Source organism: Carlito syrichta, unplaced genomic scaffold (assembly GCF_000164805.1).
Source record: "Carlito syrichta isolate Samal-C Ts95f unplaced genomic scaffold, Tarsius_syrichta-2.0.1 Scaffold289015, whole genome shotgun sequence".
NCBI classification, from domain to species: domain Eukaryota; kingdom Metazoa; phylum Chordata; class Mammalia; order Primates; family Tarsiidae; genus Carlito; species Carlito syrichta.
Genome location: NW_007233111.1, coordinates 301911 through 321750, shown reverse-complemented (window position 1 = coordinate 321750; position 19840 = coordinate 301911). Strand labels below are relative to the sequence as shown.

The 19840-nt window shown below is 35.2% G+C and overlaps 1 protein-coding gene across 1 annotated transcript in view; it reads left to right on the top strand.

Moving 5' to 3' along the window:
- The window catches only part of KCNH7 (potassium voltage-gated channel subfamily H member 7), a 138676-nt gene extending 121923 nt beyond the window's left edge, over positions 1 to 16753 (top strand). The window contains exons 10-13 of the mRNA XM_008054082.1: positions 2006 to 2257; positions 7195 to 7363; positions 14159 to 14348; positions 15981 to 16753. Coding sequence (XP_008052273.1) covers positions 2006 to 2257; positions 7195 to 7363; positions 14159 to 14348; positions 15981 to 16247 — 878 coding nt within the window. The 3' untranslated portion in view covers positions 16248 to 16753. The remainder of the gene's footprint in view (positions 1 to 2005; positions 2258 to 7194; positions 7364 to 14158; positions 14349 to 15980) is intronic.
- Positions 16754 to 19840: the final 3087 nt, after the last annotated feature.

Below are 19840 nucleotides of genomic sequence, written 5' to 3'. Positions count from 1 at the left end.
TACTTTTATCTAGAATTTTTGCTGAAGGATTTAAGATCCTATGTACATAAACAATTTGCTTCATTTTCCTATAGAACTAAATAATAGTAATTTCTCATTCACCATATGTTGCAAATACTGAGTTGAAATCTCTCATGAGTAAGGATTTAAAAATTTGCAGAGAACTCCTAAGACCTCTCACTCCAAAGAGACATGTTGGTTTATTAAAGTTTGATGTACAGCCACTACAAATATCCATGTAAGCACTATCCACACATTGATTGAAGGTATATTAATAAATGATTGACTCATGGAAAAACCTTCATGAAAGTGTTTAAGATAAAATCATTTTTTAAAAAATGAGAAACCAGAGCTGATTTGAATCCCACTGGTGCCCAAGTCAGGGACTACAAAATGGTTTACTTAGGAGCAGCAAACCGATACAATTCACTAATCAGGTGTGAGGATAATTTATAAGAATGAAGCTTTTCTTTTTGTTTTTTGTTTTTTTTTTTGTAATCATATTTACTAGCCTAACATTTGTAACTGTAATTTTTTGAGAAATAAAATTATGTACTCAAAAAGGAGAACACTGATCAAATCTTCTGAGGTCTTTGGAGAAGGGAAGAAGTTGAAAAAAAGTAGGGAGAAAGATGAATGAAGTTTAGAGGTTTAAGCTCCCAAGGACTCTGAAGAGAAAAGAGTTTTAAGACGATCCGATCTGAATATTTATAACCAATTAGATTAGTGATTGAGTGGGGACACAAAAGTAACCCTGAGTAATCAATGATGTCTATAATACTGGGATTGGCAAAGTCTGTGGTTTTTTCAGCAATGATAAAATCACTGAGCAAGTGTGAAATCTCAAAGAAAATAAATTAAGCAATCTGCTTTTGCTAGATTTAACTTTAATTGACAGACATAAACTCCTCAATAACAATTTTACATAAAGCTGATTTTTAAACTTTATCCATTTTTACCTTGGGCTGCTTTCTGGCTTCTCAAATTTTAAATTATGATTTAAAAAAAAAAAAAGGAAAAAAATCTTTGTTGAATTTCTATGCCATATGGGAATTTTTTTAAACAGTTGGAAGTTTCTCTGGAGTGGCCTTCCATCGGTTCATTTGGCCTTCTATAAATAACCAAGTAAGCACACCCAGGCATAGAGTAGATGGGGACACTGTCTTCACCATTTCTCTAGAAATTGATATAGCTTCTGGAGTTTTGTTGGTTAGTTATTAGCAGGAACCAGATGGAGAATTATACTGTCTCCCAGGACACTAATAGAAATAAGTTCTGGAATTTGTCTCTTTGAGTGTTTCCTGCTGAAATATGTTCTAACACAACCTTCAGGGCTGAAATTATCCTGACATTTCAGTATAAAGCAGCAGATATGCACTATGGGCTTTAATGTAATTAGGTAAGACATACCTTAATTACTGTATTTAAGCTTTATATTCTTTGCAATATGCTACACAACCAAACTGCCTAAAATGCCAAGGCCATTACATGCATTGAACTAAGGTTGAAATTTATCCTGCCAACCTATACTACAAGGAGGCTTCTGATTTTGTCCTTTGCAAAGTGTGAAACTCTGTAACAGAGGATAGGGTATGAGGTTAATAACAAACAAATAACAAGCTGCATAGTGGTGATATTTTAAAATTAGGACATATTTTCCCTTATCTTTTTCATTTGCCTAAAGAAATAGTGTATTAGATTCTAAAAATACAAATGACTGCTGAGCATGTATTAAAAAGTTTGTAAGTCATCCTACAGTTTTGTTTTGTTTTTTTGTGCTAGGACATAAACATATTACTATTGTAAATATGATTTTACTTTTAGAATGAATAATTTATTTCATTAAGATAATCTAATACCCTTGATTTTTTTAAAAAGTCTCCAAGTAGCTATATTATCAATAGAAAAAATGTAGTTTACAAATAGCTAGATAATGTAATATACATACAGTCTCACATTTGATTATCTGCAATTAAATGACTTTTTTTGATAGATTTTGGCAAAGAAAACAGTACAAATGATCCTGAAGACTCTGTGGATACCATAAGACATTATCAGAATTCGAAGAAACACTTTGAAGAAAAAAAAAGCAGATCATCATCTTTCATCTCCTCCATTGATGATGAACAAAAGCCACTCTTCTCAGGAGTAGTAGATTCTTCTCCAAGAATAGGGAAAGCATCTGGGCTTGGTTTTGAAGAAACAGTGCCCATCTCAGGAAGAATTCACATAGATAAAAGAAGTCACTCTTGCAAAGGTAATCAAGAATCAGGAGTCAGGTTTTCTCTCTTCAGTGCTAATCATAAAATGGTTACTTCATGAATTAAGAATCGTACTGACACATGTTAAGCTAATCTTTTTCATTTCATAAAATGTTTGCAAAGAGTTCAGATTTCAGATCAACTATGAAACATCTGCATTATTCTAGAACAAATGGTAATTATTCCCAAACAATGATAACATGGAGGTTTTTGTGGCCAACCAGATTTAACATAATGCCATTTAGAAACTGCAGGAAAGGCTACTGTAGAGATTCCAATGGGAAGAGAGCATCAATGAGTGTTTTAAGAGAGCTAACCCATTGGTTGTTATATGTAACTTCTGTACCCATTTCTTATCCCCAGCCCTATAGTATTTTAGCATGAAAAGCCAATGCAATCACATTACAATACATGACAAAAAGAATGTAATTTTACAGGGAATATGAGAAAGAATGAAGAAATGTCCCGAAATAAAGTGTGCTCTTAATATGACTCATTTGTTTGGCACCCCACCAAAAGAAATATCCAAATGTATGGGTTGTGTTGCAGACAATATGAATGAGACGGGTAATGATGCGGATTTGATGCTGAGGAATGGGAAACGCAGGAAAACTTTAAGAACTATCACATGGAAGGACAACTATTTTAGCACAACATAGGCTGAACTAGGGCTCTCTAACTATTAAGTACCAATAACAGGTATAGATCAGACTGCTTAGGCTCCAAACCCAGCTCTATCACTTACTCCCCTTATTTCTTTGGGTAAGTGACTTGACCAAATCCACTTAGACTCAGTGTGTGCGTATTTAAAATAGAAATAATATTATCTAACCAACTAGTTGTTATGATTATTAAACATCATGTGTAAATTAAAATTACTATCTGAAATAAAATTCTGAACCCTGTTTAATATTTTCTCACAGGTTTTATTGTCCAATAATTTGGCCACTGATTATATCCCTGCATATATAAAAATGTAAATATTAAGAAGGTATACAACATTAAAGCAAACTTAACAAAAATGAAGAAAAAAGTAGGATACTCTTGGTCTGGCAGGATAGCAAATTATGGCACAGAGTAAGTTAATACTACTTATCATCATCACCATTATTCCAAAGAATTATAGCCAACAACAAAAGATTACTGAGTCTAAGATGTTTAGGCTTTACATTGTTCCAGAGTGACTTTCTCAATCATGTTAAAGCAGCTTTTTCCATGACCCCCACACTGAAGAAAGCTAAGAATATACGCAAGTGTTCTCGGGACAATCTAAAATCTTGATGAAGTGAATGAAAATAGTACCTCATTTATCACAATGGAAGAATGGAATATTAAATGTGATTACCAAATCTACCATTTTAGTTATTTATGAAAATGGATTCTGGGAAGTGCTAAAAATAGAAACAGGTTGTATCATGGAAGTCAGAATTTCTGAAAAGTTTGATGAACCGTCTCTACTATCTCCAGAAGTCAGCATAATGTTGGACTGATAAAAAGTGCTTGTTTTTCTTAAGAGTCTTACAGTCCAAGAGACAAGTTATTAAAGATATACATTTGACTGTATTGTGATTCTCACTGACAGTAAATGTTCATGCCCTTCATATATTTTTCTTTGCCACTTCTACCAATTCTTTTTAATTGACTAATTCACATGCAAAATTTTAAAAAATAGTATTCTAAAAGTATTTTTAATATTTATAAATTTTTAACTTCAAAAAATTTACAAGGAAATTTCTATTAGAGTAATAAATAATTATCTTTAAAATGTGTAGCTAAATATGCTTGCCAATTGAATAAATATACTTGGTGTCATATAGTTTCAACCAGTATGACACCTAGTTACTAATATCATTAACTAATGGAGAATTCTCAAACTTCATTCACTGCAAATTTCACTCCTTAATGATTTTTAAGGTGAAATACTGTGTAATGTTCAAGATCTTCAATAAGTATATTGTAACTGCTAGAATCACTAAATTCCCACAAATTTCATTTTCACCATCAACAGAAAATTTTACTCACTCATATTCCTGGCATTTGTCATACTGAATCCAACAGAGAAGCATATTTAGGCAAAAGTAAAATGGGAAAAAAAAAGACTCTGTTCCAGCCGGGCTCGGTGGCTCAGCCTGTAATCCCGCGCCTTTGGGAGGCTGAGGTGAGTGGATTGCCTGAGCCCGCGGGTTCGAGACCCGCCTGGGCAGCGAGACCTCATCTCTACAATAAATCAAAAATCAACTGGGTATGATAGCACATGCCTGTAATTCCGGTTACTTGGAAGGCTGAGGCGGAAGGATCGCCGGAGCCCAGCAGGTCGAGGCTGCAGTGGCCGGGAACGGCCACTGCACTCCAGTCTGGGTGACAGAGTGAGACTCCAACTCAAAAAAAAAAAAGACTCTGTTCCTACTTAGATTGAGGTCAAAAGTTGACTCTTGGAAAATTGTATACTCAGAGCAAAGTGAATGTTTACTTTCTGTTCATCCATTTCCAGAAATGTGTCTTGCAACTATGGCAACATTTTCCAAGGCAACCAAGTGCAGATTCTTTTGAGCTATATTTAGAAAGTGTCCACAAGGATGTTCATTTGATTAAGACCACTAACCAGGAGTACCCCTTTGAACTCTTCATTTTTTATTTTGCATTAAAACAAGCTAATCACATAGCTCCAGATTTTCATAAAAGAATAAATTATAATCATGGAAGCCTCTGTCTAACAATATTCATTTTATTCATTTCTGCTATGATAATAATTTTTTTCTTGAACTCTGAAGAAAAAAGTATAATCCTCCATAATTTATTGCATGAGATTCACCATTGTCATTGAAAAATCAATTTATTAGATTTGGAAATGAGAGAGCTTTAAACATAAGCAGAAATTCTGTAAAATTTCTTGGCACAAAACTCATGAGGACAATATGTAACTTCAATTCCATCATTTCTTGTTGTCTTCTCAGAAGAAACATTTCTACATTAACTGGCTAATAGGAGACTAGACAGGGACAGGCATTAACTTCACCAAACCATTTATATGTGTGTTCTGAATGTTTTTTTTGCATTGTTGACCCAGTGTTGAAAAACTAGTTCACTAAGGTATTATATTACTGCTTTGCATTTTAAGTAGGTTCAAATGTCAGTGTATAATAAATCACACTTCTCAGTGAAAAATCTGTTGATAAATTACTTAAAGCTCCAGCAATATCATTTTTTTGTTCATTACATTTTGTCATATTTGGTGAAATATCAAAAGAAATGATAAACTATCACTTTTTAAAAATGAAACAAAACACCAGGATCTCATATAGTAAGAAAGTCAAATCAGGAAGAGTTTCTGGAATTCACAGCGAGCTCTTTGAGGCCTGTCAGCCATTTCCACAGAACAAGGAACTCTGATCTTATATTATTCTAATGCTGTTGCTTGTTGTGCTAATTCCTTTGTTACAGTCTCACTTTGCTGAGGCAGAAATTATAGATCAGAGGCAGTCATTAGATAAATTTCTGTGAATTCAATAATAAAAGATAATAAAAGAAAAAAGCATGAAGAAAGATTAAATTTTTGTCTTCTACATGAAGAAAGCGGGTGTACTTGAGCTACCTGAGTGTACTTTTGGAGAAACAGTAGGAAAGAAAGGAACTTTGAGAAGTTCTGTGTTCCTGTTTCCTATTTCCAAAATCATAGCTAATTCTGCCTAATTCAGAAGCCAAGAATGTAAATTTCTTAACTTTACATAATAACTTTTCTCAGTCTTTAATCATAGCTGCTTGTTGAGTTATTTTTTTTAAGTCTATTAAATGAAAATCACTTTCTGTAATTCAAAACTCTTCCATGTGAAAATGAAACAGCTTTACATAGTCCTTACCCTCCTTGCATCCCTCCCAGTGGAGAATTTTTGCTCCTTCTTTGTTTCTGAAATAAACTTTCAATTCCACTAGTATTTTTTAATGTTTTATTTTCTAACTCTTTAATCATTTTGTAGAGGTTAAGAAAGCATAGCAAAAGTATTAAAATTATATGACAAAAAGAAGGGGGGAAGTAGTATATATTTGCCCGTAAGGATTGATTGCTTGAAAATATAGATCATAGAAGAAATGATAAATTAAAAGAAGATCAGAAAATAAATATGAAAAATGATCACAATCCTGCTAGATGGAATTCTTCAAGTTTGGGACCTATTTCTTCCTCATCTTTAATATTTAGCAGAGTGTCTGGCACATAATAGATCATTGGAAAAGTAGACTTAAACAAAGATATAGTTTGTTTTAAAGTATAGTATCGTTAAAAATATTCAAAATAAAAGAACTACAAGAAAAAATATTAGAAAGCAATGTGATTATATTAAAGGACAAGAGCAAAAGGAAGGTTGCAAACACGAAACTGTAGCTTGGAACTAGAGGACTTTGGACTCTCCCCATTTGTAATGATATCTGGTTCTTTTGTTTTATTTGAGTTGGGGTGGCCTCATGGAATACCCCTGAAGGTCAGCACTTCCTTCAAGGCTCTCTCCTTGGGCCCCCTCTAAATCATAAAGTATACAAATTATCCAGTGGGAAAAAGCCCTAAATCCTAGGTAAAGCAATATGAACAGAAGGTACTATCTCCTCTCAAATATAAAAGCACAAAATAATTGCTCTCTAATCAGTTTTGGTTCAACCATACCTATCTCTTTTTAGCATAAACAGAAAAAGACAAAATCTTAATCAAGACTCATGACCTGTTATATGTTTTTATTCATATAGAAATGGACACAAAAAGTAAGACCTACAGTGTGAGAATGAGACTCTGTCACCAACAGGTCGTGGCCTCTGGACACAATCCCTAAACTCTTCTGGTTCTGTCTCTCAGGTCATGCTCCAAGATCCCTTCCAGCATATCTGTGTGTTATTGATGAAAAGGGGCACCCAAGTACACTGACATCTCTCTTGCTATTTCCCACAGATATCACTGACTCTCAGAACTGGGAACAAGAAAATGCCCAGACCCAGCCTGAAGAATCTAGTCCATCAGCCTTTCAGCGAGCTGCCTGGGGTATCTCTGAAACTGAAAGTGATCTCACCTATGGGGAAGTGGAGCAAAGATTAGATTTGCTTCAAGAACAACTTAACAGGTATACAGAGTGGCAGGGCAAAAGGAGAACATAGCCCAAGCCCTTAGGTGGGTCCAGCATTACCCCTTGTAATGGCAAATTCCTCTTGCTATAACCCCATATTTTACTTATGCATTTACTTCAAATAAGACTAGAAATTAACAGAATTATTAATTTGTGTTGCAGGAAGTATTTATTTACTTCTGGCAGCATAAATTCTATTTTTTCTTTACTTATACAATTAATATATCACAAGCACTGGCTACCTTAGAAAACTCCCTCTTTTCCCCTCAAAATAATTTGGTTTGTTAACTAAAATTCTTCCATATTTAATCTCCTTTTACACTTTTTTGGATGGTCCTGGTAATTTAGTTATGTGTTAGGACATCTTAAAAATACTGGCAAAATGATTTAAATATTTAGTTATTCTGTCAATCTGTCAAAAATGCAATTGAATTGAAAATCCCACAGAGTTAAAACCCAGATCGTCTTCATTTTTTCTTCACCTTTGATCTACCACCAATATCATATCATTTAACATGAGGAATAGCTTTTGGTTTTAGGGAGGTAGTATTTCCTTCACCCAAATCTGCAAGCCATCATTTAACATAAGGAATAAAAATTTCGGTTTTAGGGAAAAAGTAATCCCTTCACCCAAGTCTGTATGGTTTATTTAAAATTGAATTGGTCAAAAAGATTCAGAAAAAAAATATGAATAAGTATGATATACCTGCTTTAGTTATGTTGCATTTAGGAATTTCCTTGGCTGGGCATGGTGGCTTACGTCTATAATCCCAGTACTTTGGGAGGCCGAGGTGAGAGGATTGCCTGAGCCCACAGGTTCAAGACCAACCAGGACAACTTGACGAGCCCTCATCTCTACAATAAATAAAAAATTAGCAGGATGTGGTGGCACATGCCTGTAGTTCCAGCTACTTGGAAGGCTGAAGCGGAAGGATCATCTGAGCCCAGCAGGTTGAGGCTGTGGTGGCGGTGAGCATGCCACTACACTCCAGCCGGGGCAACAGAGTGAGACTTCAACTCAAAAAAAAAGGAATTTGCCTTGATCCAATATTAGCTTTCAAGTATGCCACCCAGGCAAGGTATCCCAGTGGTGACAGAAAGAAAACCACATGAGCTAAATTAAAATATTCAAATCACAAGATTTATTTAATCAACCTAAAACACACAAAAAGATAAGAGAGAAAATATATGGGGTAATTAACACATTTCAAATAAGTGCAAGCACGATAAAAGGACTTCACTACCTGCATCTTTTTTGTTTTCAAAGATGTGGGGTACAATTCAGGATTAGGTATACAAGTGGTCATCACTGCCTGAATCTTGACTTACAAAGTACTCGTGCCATCTGTCACAACAGCTTTCCCTGCCCATGGTGTGGTTACAAGGACCAGAGTTGAAGTTTGCACAAAGAGATACACACACACACACACACACACACACACACACACATGCACACACACACACAAATACACAAATACACACAACTGCTCAAAGCCATGCATCATACTGGCCCTTTGTAGGTAGAACATGTGGAGCAAATGAGACAATACTGGGTGTCACCAATGGGCAACCTAATGTGGGGATGACAGATATTCACCCAGAGGTATCATGAGAGTAATTTGTTCTTTCCATCTTTTTCTATGTATAAGCAACATTCGTGTTTGCTATATCATATTTCTATTGTATCTTTGGTATGCCTTGCAGGTGACTAGCATGCTGTCTCTGTTTAATATAGCTTCTGAATTCTGCCATATCTAACAAGTTTGCTTACTCGTCTTTAATTACCACGTCTATGAGTTTTGCCTATATCATATAAACTACTGATTTACTTACTGCCTGTGCTTAATATTTCTTATGCATTTTGTCCATACTGTTTGAGGTTGTTGTTGAAAAAGTTAGTGAATGAATGGATGAATGACAGAGGCAACAGTGATTTCTTTAGCACAATGCTAACACCGTACTTACAACTAGTTAGCTTAGGTAAAAGTTTTAACCTCACTGCTTAACGACTTAAGGATTACTGGGACAAGTCATTAAACATCTCTAGCCTGTTTTCTGTTTTGACTCACCTGCAACGCTATTGTAAGAATGAAAATATTATACATGAAGACCACCTGGGCTATACTAAAGAAAATTGCTGTACTTGCTGCTAAGTAAAATTTGATTATCAACTTCACTTCTATTACTGGTGTTCATTTGAATATATTCTCCTACTCTACATATATGGGGTGCCAAAAAAATGTATACACATTTTAAGTATGATGTTTGCTCAAAAGATGGTGTTAATCAAATGAATGCTAGTGTCAACACGTGGCAGACAGGACAGTCAAAGAAAATGGCAGAAGCACAGTTGGGCAAACATCACACTACACATTGCCACCATAATTCAACTCAACTTCAAAGAGTAAGACATTGATAACATCTCTTAAAATGTGTATACATATTTTCGGCACATATTTCCTGGTTTGGACATTTCTTTAGGATTAAAATTTAGATTTTTATCATCCCCTTGTTGATTGGTTATGGTATCAATTATTGCTGCTAGAATCAAAGACTGCTGAAAACATTTGTTTTCAGTGTGTCCCAAGGATGACAGTGTAAAGTTCTAAGGGCACATTCATTTAAGTCCTATTTGATTTGCAACCGCACAATAATAATCATTGTTATTGTCATTTTATTGCATTAGTATATTATTATTGTACAAAATTTTTTTCCTAGTAAAAGTGTAATTAGATCTTTTCTTATGCATTCCCAACATCTTAATGTACTTTCTGAGATGGTTTGAATTACTACTGTGAAAATTGTCAAAGTCAAATCAAGTCATTAATGTTAGAAAAACCCTAACAAATAGAGCTGGGGAAGACTGTGAGGAGAAGATTCTCACACTTTATGCCTGACAACAAAAACCATCACAAAGACTATGCACAAGTTACAAACTCGCAGCAAGACCACCACAATCTTACACAAAAATTACTTCTGCAAGGGCATCTGTCCAGCAACTGCCTGCCTTATCTCGGACTGCATTACCCTTGTTATAAATCTTTGAAGCCCCGGATAATAATTTCAAAACAATTATGTAATCCTCCTCATTTTTTCTTTAAAATTCTGTCTTCTTTTACTTCCATGGATGTGCACATAGTTTACAACAGCACACATACTACCATGCAGTGCTTATTCCCAGATAGACATCATTTCCTTTTAGAAAGCCTCGCTCTGCTATTTCTGTTGATACTACCACCAATATACTACTTCTCCTTTGACTAATTTTTTTCTATTATCTGATATTTTTGCAAACATTTATTGCCTAATTCTGCAGTGTCTATACTGGATTTAAGATTCAAAATATTACATTTGTAACACACTGTTACCTCTAAGAACCACTTTCTTCCACTTAGCTCTAGAAGGTAAAAGTATGAAAAACAAGTTTGAAGAAGGCAGCTTGATTTAGATTTCTACTTTGCGGAGAGAGAACCCTGGGACACTTTCTAGAGTTGAGTCTACCTTGTTTGGCTTTGGCATTTGTTCAGATGTAGAATTGTGAGTTCCTATACTATTTGTCTTGTTTAAATACAAATATTAAGTACACAATGCAATAAAAACACATATAGATGAATAGTCTTTGCTGCTGCTGCATTTCTGTTGTAATGGCTGATTAAACTATATGTAGGGTTAAAGGTTTACATAATAAATGTTTGTGCATATTTATATATTATGTTTGAAGATATACCTAGTTAGGTAAATCTTTAACACTTGATTCTAGCCATGCTTCTCAAACTTTAATGTGCATTTGAATCACTTGGGGATCTTGTTAAAATGCAAATTATAAATCAGGAAATCTGGAGCTGGCAGAGATTCCACACTCTAACAAGCTCCCAGCAATGTCCAACGTTGCTGGTCTAAGGATCACGCTTTGAATAGGGAGGCCCTAGGAAATGTAAAAACAGCTAGTAGTGACCCCTTCCATTGCACACCCAGAGCAATTTATCTGTATGCCTCTAGTGTCGCCCTCAGCACTTTCTTCACCTAATGTTACAGCTATTTATGCATTACCTTTATTTTTTTCTTCCTAAGTGGTCAGCTCCAATCAGCACTGCAAGATTAGATTCCACATTTATTCATCACCATGTTCTTCCTTCAGTTTCCTACCTAACATTGTGCCTGGTTCGTTGTGAGTCTTTGAATGAATGGATGAATATATTTACTTTATACAGATTTATAACTGTACTGACAGAGAAAAAGTTCTAAAACTTGTGCTATTTTCTGTTTTAAAGACAAAGCTGGATTTAAAAAATATATATCTGTTATTATTCTTAAGTTCCTCCTTATTTAGTCTCAATGGAAGAGTCCATTCTAATTAAGCCAATAGACCCTAATTATAAAACTTAAAAATACAACCCAATGCATTGTAAAGAAACTTCTCACTAAAGCTCCTCTTTGTTGAACTACCCAAGATATCAAATGTCCAGTTAATGAAACAAAATCACATCTTCAAAATTACTGCAGAATGGGAGACTGCCATCTAGACAGAGTCTCAGTGGTGTCGCAGAAGTGAAAAGTAAATACTTATAGGACTTTGAAATCTGGGTCTCTCAAGGTAGGGGACTGATTTATTGGAATTGAGCAAAGTTTATCATAGACTACTTCAGGATTGATGGGCCCAGGGAATTGAGGATTTTGAAACAAGTCTTGATAAATAAAGTTTGTCTGATTAAGAAGTTTTTGTTTAGATGAGCAGACTGATGTCTCCAATGAGTTGATATATAGAAATTTGCTGAAATAGCAAAGCTATTTATTGGCTTAGTCTTATTTTTCCCAGGCAAAGCTTTCCTAAAGCAAAAAACTATGTCCTGTTGACAGAAGTGGACTATGGCTGTTATCTAAAGCATGCTGACATGAACAGTCTCTGTCCTCGCCCTGCACCAGCCACTTCACGTATACATGATGCTCTTGTGTGCATGAGTCCCACTCATGGCACCATGTTGCAATTACTGGACATGGTGATGCAGAAGGCTCACTTTCCAATAGATTTTGCCCCCATAGAGACTATTCAAATAAGTAGAACCCATGATAAAGAGATTCTATTTACTAGAGACTGCTGCTGTTTGATGATCTTATAGGACTCAAAAACATCACCATAATTTTTGACACTCTGTGGGGTCTTGAGTCCCCATTGTTGTTGAAGATATTATTCCAGTCTTTACCCCTAAATCCTTTTACATGCAGTGTAACAAACATTGGGTAAGCCACTCCAACTAAATGCTGTTAATGATGGAATAAATATGTACAGAAATAGTTATGATGAAGTATGAATGTAAAATTTTCTTTGGGGACTCAGAGGAGAAAGAAAGCAATTCTGAATGGAATAAGTAAAGGAAGATTTTGGGGTGGAGATAAAATTTAAGCCAGGCCTTGAAAAGTGAAAGGAAAAATAATGATGCATAACAATAAAATAATGGGCCTGCTCCTGTAGTTGGTACCATAAATATTAGATCAGACCTTCAGGTAACAAGGAGATAAATAAACCATTTGATAACTCAGTTTTTCCTGTTTCAGGGTATGGTTGTGACATGTGCAAAAATGACATTTGCAAAGTCATGTCTAATTTATAGTTATTGGTTTAGAAGACACAACGTTATATGGCTATATTTACTAACTATAGAAAACTGAAAGAGCATTGTGTTATTATGATTCTTGGAAGGAAGATCTGGAGTGTTAATATCAAAAACTAAAAAGAAAAATAATCTTTTCTCATGTTTTCCAGGCTTATTTTGTTCTCTATCAAATCACAGGCTAATTTAAAGAATTCCATAAATATAGCATGTATTTAATTGGACAAAATTAATTATGTGATTTTAATATTTTTGATAAGGTTTACCTTTTCTTTGCTTTTTTAAACTCAGAAGCAAAATAGTAAGCACAAATAAGTGAAGAGTTAGAAGAATATTCTAAAGAGGCATATGGTCCAAATTTTCTGTTCTCATGCCCACAAAATTCCCTCTGTATTTAATGCTGTTGTTAGCACATGCAAAGTAGAAGAATCTGACCAATTATATTTTGCTATTTTCCCATAGGTCTTAATTTAAAATGAGAATGAAATTAACAGGCTAGTTGGCTACTTGTGAACTTTGAGGAAAAAAATAGACTGGTATTTTGCAGGCCAGATGGGTCATAGAAGCAAATGAACTTTTAAATTTGATCTGCATCTTAAATATCAAAGGCCCTGATCTGTAGATGGGAATGGAATTTAGCATTTAGCAGCATTAAATTGAAAGAAAGAATACAATGAATAATATACAATACTTAACATGAATAGGAAAGAGGCAAGGTTAAATAATGGTAATATGTACTTAAAACATATAAGAATTATATGGGATGCTGCAACTATAAAAGAAATATGCTACCAACCTATTTTTTAAAGAGGAAATATAATACTCAAAAGAAACTGAGTAAAATCTAATTAAAGAGCAAAGACAAAACTACCAATTAAAAGTAAATTATCAGTGTCTTACAATTTGAAGTCTCTAAAGGTTAGAAAAAGGTAGTATATTCCCTTCATCTGCTTTTCTGTTAATTCTTAATATGAGCAGGAAAGCAATAGTCTTATCAGACTCATTAGTGAGAAACAGAAAGCGAATGCCGGTCAGGAAGGAATCTCCATGCTCCCTCTCCTGTCCTTCTTGTTTAAAGCAAGGCCATAAATCTGTTTGTCTGTGGTGCTGAAATTTTCTCTAATGCTCGTGGAATCCTAGACTATTTCAGGACTATCTTTGCCTACTTCTGTCTGTCCTGCAGACTTGAATCCCAAATGACTGCGGACATCCAGACCATCCTGCAGCTGCTGCAGAAACAAACCACTGTAGTCCCCCCAGCCTACAGCATGGTAACAGCAGGAGAGTACCAGAGACCCATCATCCGTCTGATGAGAACCAGTCATCCCATAGCATCCATCAAGACAGACCGAAGTTTCAGCCTTTCCTCACAAGTGAGTGTAGATACCGTACAACCAAGAATGTGTATCAGAGAGGGTTCCAGGGACTACTTGAATCAGAATTACCTGGGGTGCGGTGGCAAGAAAATAGATTTCCATCCCTATCTCAGTTTCTACTCAATTAGAATTTCTGAAAATGGGCCCCGTAATCTGCATTTTAAACAAGTGTGTCACTGCTCCTCATGATCATTAAAAGTTTGAGAACAAGCCGGGCTCGGTGGCTCAGCCTGTAATCCTGCGCCTTTGGGAGGCTGAGGTGAGTGAATTGTCTGAGCCCCTGTTCGAGACCCGCCTGGGCAGCGAGACCTCATCTCTACAATAAATCAAAAAATCATCCGGGCGTGGTAGCGCATGCCTGTAATTCCAGCTACTCGGAAGGCTGAGGCGGAAGGATCGCCGGAGCCCAGCAGGCGAGGCTGCGGTGGCCGGGAGCGGCCACTGCACTCCAGACTGGGCGACAGAGTGAGACTCCAACTTCAAAAAAAAAAGTTTGAGAACAATGAACCTAGAAGAATTATTTTAAACACCAGGATTTTTTAAGAAAAAGTTATTTTGTTTGGTTTGTTTTGTATTTTCCCCATAATCAAACAGCTTGAATTAAAATGCAGTATAGCTTTGAAATCTAAGGACTAGTTCTAGCTCCAAAAAGTGCTTCAGAGAAAAAGTTGTAATTTGCTACAGGAATAAAGGCTGAGCAGGGTCTCAGGAAAGGAGAGGAGGGGAAAGGAGAGGAGAAATTCTAGCTAGCCAGATTAGATCTGAAGTTCAACTGCCATCAGAATAGTACTCTCTCTGTGCCCCACCCATCACTGAGACCTCTAATTTTTTTTTTTTCACCTGGATGGTTCCTACATAGTAGGAATGTAGAGTCCTTTATCCTACCTCTGAAGCCTTCTAAGAGGGCCCTTATGAATTATGAGTAGTCTATCTCCCTTGGAAATCTATCTTGGGAATTAATCTTAATTACTTAAATATTATGATGAAATTTGACCTAGAACGAATAATTTGAATAAGGATTTAGAGAACAATCTTGTAAAACCTTTTTAGATGTTTGGAAATTTTGTGCAAAACATTCTGGAAATGAAATTACATTAATAACAGAAGGCAATGTGCCAGAAGGAAAACAACATAATCTTCTCCAAATTTGAAAGTAGAAATTAATTTATCTGCATCTGAATGGCTGGAAAACATGTAAAACTATGTATTTTTGTTTGTTTTCAGTGGATTTAGATATCATCTGACTAGAGATGGGTGACTTGACTTTATTTTTCTTTCCTCATTATGACCCCTTACTCATTAAGTGACCACATTTCCCATTTCTGTTGTGTTTTAAATTTTGGATGAAAACCCAGAAAACTCAATGTGAAATAATATTTTTTTAAAATCTGGCTTGTTAAAGCCTGGTATCAGGGTATAATAAGAGTTCTTGAATAGGTGTTTAGGATTATCTATGCTGAGAACCCATCTCCAATTTCTTGACTCATTTTAGGAGGGAAATGTTGGTTAATACCACTAATCAAATACAAACTAATAGTGAAAGAAAACACATTTAGAATTTCATGAGTGTAATTTTTCAATGACTATCACTGTGAATTATAAAAACATGTTTTCTTTTCTTTCTGTCAGTGTCCTGAATTTCTAGACCTTGAAAAAACTAAACTTAAATCCAAAGAATCCCTCTCAAGTGGGGTGCATCTGAACACAGCTTCAGAAGACAACTTGACTTCACTTTTAAAACAAGACAGTGATCTGTCTTTAGAGCTTCACCTGCGGCAAAGAAAAACTTACCTTCATCCAATTAGGCATCCTTCTTTGCCAGAATCATCTCTAAGCACTGCAGGAATCTTGGGTCTTCATAGGCATGTTTCTGATCCCGGTCTTCCGGGGAAATAATCATTTTGTACTATTTACTCCACATTCAATGTAAGTGCTTTTAATGGCTGTTTTCCTTTTTGTATTTAAATCCTCTCTACTTGACTCAGGGGCTCACAAGTTACCATTATATGCAAAAGTACTGTATATTTTCCTAAATTGAAGCTTGTAAGGTTAAAATTGAGCAGTTAGGATGTAAATATACATAAGAACTTTTGGTTCCAAATGTTAAAACTGCCAGCATCTCAAGGCACCTTATTTTTTATTTTTATTTTTTAAATCATGTGCATGTTAGGAAACTCCAATTTCTCTTGCATGGAGACTCCTAGTTACTGCTTTTACTAAACCAGTACTTTGTTATGAAAATGCCTTCCAAGCAAATAAGAAACCAAGGGATAAAACTGTTCATGGATGCAACTCAGATTCAGATGATCCTCAACTCATAGAAGTTCAAGGGGGATAAAAGGAACTTAGTCACTTGTGAGAACAGATATGCTGTATCAAGATGTTTATAGTTAAATTACATTCATTCATCTACAATGGAAAAAAATTCAAAGTTTTTTAGTTATAAATATCAGACAGTGTAGAAAGCTATGTCCAAAATGCATGAATATAGATCAACATTAATGAGAAAAAATGTTCTTTCTATTTAAAATTCTGTCACTAATTGCATTTAAAAAACATCTAAAATGTTTTCCACTGGTGCATTACCTTGAAAAGTTCACAAATTTCTTTACTTTTGCTTTTTTTGGGTGGAAAGGGGTGGTTTCCTAAAGAACTTCTAACATGTGACTGACAAACTGACAAGCTTTCCTCTGATTCACATTTTAGAGAAATATTAACTTTAATCAAATTAGTGGACACACATTGTTGTTTTTAAAATGTGCAATTTCAGTAGATTTGCATGGCAAAACTAGCTTCCATTAAGTATACATTGTTTTATGGCTTTCTACTCTCATCTGTGGGAAAACAATGTGCCTAGAAAAAAAAAATGCACATACCAGCAGTAAAATTTATGTTGTGTTTAGTTATTCAAGCACCTTTGCTAATTGAACATTAAGTGAAAATTTATTGTGGATGGATTAAGATGAATATAATTGAACCCAGAATGTCAGAACAAACAATGGAATATCTCTTCCAATTAAAATATCTTCAATTATTAGATTGTTTTTTGGGGGGTGGCGTATGTCTCTTATAATTAGGATAAAGAAAGAATTACAAGTTAATTTAAGATTATCTGTCAAGTGCTAGTAAAGAAATTTTATTTTTAAATTCAAGTACAATTTTAAAATTATTATGGACTGGTCCATTATATCTTTTCCTTCTGAACAAAAAAATTTTGAAATTTGTAGTTTCTTAGTCCTTTACTAATTCTTACACTCATATATAGTTTTAAAGAAACATTTTATCTGTGACATTATTAAATGGGTTAGTTTTTATCCCTTCAAGATAAAAATACAAGCTATTGCTTTACCTTTGATGCTTATCTATTAATCAGCTACAAATGCAGGCAATTTATGTACATTTATAAAAACTATTGCACTGCTTAAAATGTGACTAAAGGCCAGGCCTGGTGGCTCAAGCCTGTAATTCCAGCACTTTGAGAGGCCAAGGCGAGAGGATTGCCTGAGCTCAGGGGTTCAAGACCAGCCTGGGCAACTTAGCGCAACCTCGTCTCTACAAAAAATCAAAAAAATAAGCCGGGCATGGTAGCGCGCACCTGTGGTTCCAGTTACTTGGAAGGTTGAGGCAGAAGGGTCGCCTGAGCCCAGCAGGCCGAGGCTGCAGTGGCCATGAGTGTGCCACTGCACTCCAGCCTCGACAGAGACTCCGACTCAAAAAAAAAAAAAATGTGACTGAATTGACCTTAGATTGTCCCATATGTTTTTAAAAAGTCACATAAATTTCTAATCTATGTGGGAAGCAATCTGTAAGTGTGGACATGTTCTTATTCCCTTTAAGATTTGAAAAACCAAAATGTAAGTATTCAAGTACATGTGGCAAAATGACCAGTCAACAAAAATATATTATAACCATTTTCCCAAATAAGTTGGTGTTGTGCATATACAAACTTATGGACTATCTGATGCTTTCATTTTTCTCATTCAACAAATATTTAATGGGTGCTTAGCAGAGGAGAGTCCCATAAATGGCTGATTCAGGGGACTATTTAGGGATTTTATTTCCATATTGAGACACATGTCTGCAGCTGCAACAAATTTCATAAGGATTGTCGGCCTAAGTTTCAGCAACATTCAGAATGAATTCCCCAGAGACTGTTCATTTGTAGGGAGAGGATTTGACAGGTGAGGAATTGATGGATTAGTGAATTCCTCAGCTGCAGCATTTGGTATGACATGAATAAAATTCAGCCTTCCACAAAAGCTCTATTTATACTTCATTAAAAAAACTGAATATGAAAGAATAGAAACACGGGGGAATAATGTGCAAGCATCCAGTTTATTTAAGATCTAGCACAACACAAACTTCTTTTATTAATTTCCTGACATAAAATAATTTCTTCATATTAAAATCTTAACTCTCAGAGAGTTGGATAGTATTAAGAAGATTCCCCTCCTACAGGATATTAGCTTAAAAGGAGCCTGAGCGATATACAGATGTGATTAGTTGTGCATAAATGTCAAAAGACTCAAAGGTTAAATTGACTTACAGATGACCAATGCAATTATCTTGATGCACATAATGTATCCCCTGTCTCAGCCAAACATCTGATGCTTAAATACACCATCACCTTCCCTGTGGGCTGTAGCAAAAACAGTAGGCCTTCTTCATTCAGGGACCCCGCTGAGGGCCAGGTCTAACTGCTGCAGCCAATCACAATTGCAGCATAGCAAATGCTTTCCTTCTCGGTAATTAGAAGCACTAACATAACCTTTTGCATTCCTCTTAAAAATAATGTTACCTGCTCTCCTGACCTAAATAAAATGTCATCTAAAATCTAAAGTTTGTTTGGATTAGATGATCTCCTGCTGTTATTAATTGCCGGCCAAAGAGCTGAAATTTAGAGTCATCATTTTACCCCATAGGGGAGTCACATTCTTTAATTAGTTGAGAAAACCAGGAATAAAAAAAAAAATGCTGAAGCAATGTTCTCACAGGGTTTTTTAATTAATAATTATTCATTCAACAAACATAAGAAGGCAGGAGGCAGATTTGGAACGGCATAATTTCTTAAGTCCATTATAATATATTGCTACCAGAGCTGAACTTTTCTACTCTTCTAGTCAGGAGATATGGAAGGTAGGTCAAGTCAGGTTTAATATGTGTGTCCAAGAGTTGCTTACAAGGTCCTTTTGGAGGTTGATGTTTAGCAATAGTTCCAAAATGCCTAGGAAAAATGTCCTTATCCAAATGTCATTTTAGAATCCCATCCTATATTGTGTAAAGATAAAATGTATCACCTCATCAGCATATCTCAAATTATTTTTAACAGTATCTTTCCTCCACATGTTTTCATGGCTTAAAAAACTAAAGGAATTCAGTAGATCGATCAGTTACTAGAAACGAATTGCCACACTGACTACTTTATAACTTGATAGTCTTTAAATTGCTTATCTGTGGTTAAACCCCCAAACAGATCAATATATTTAAGT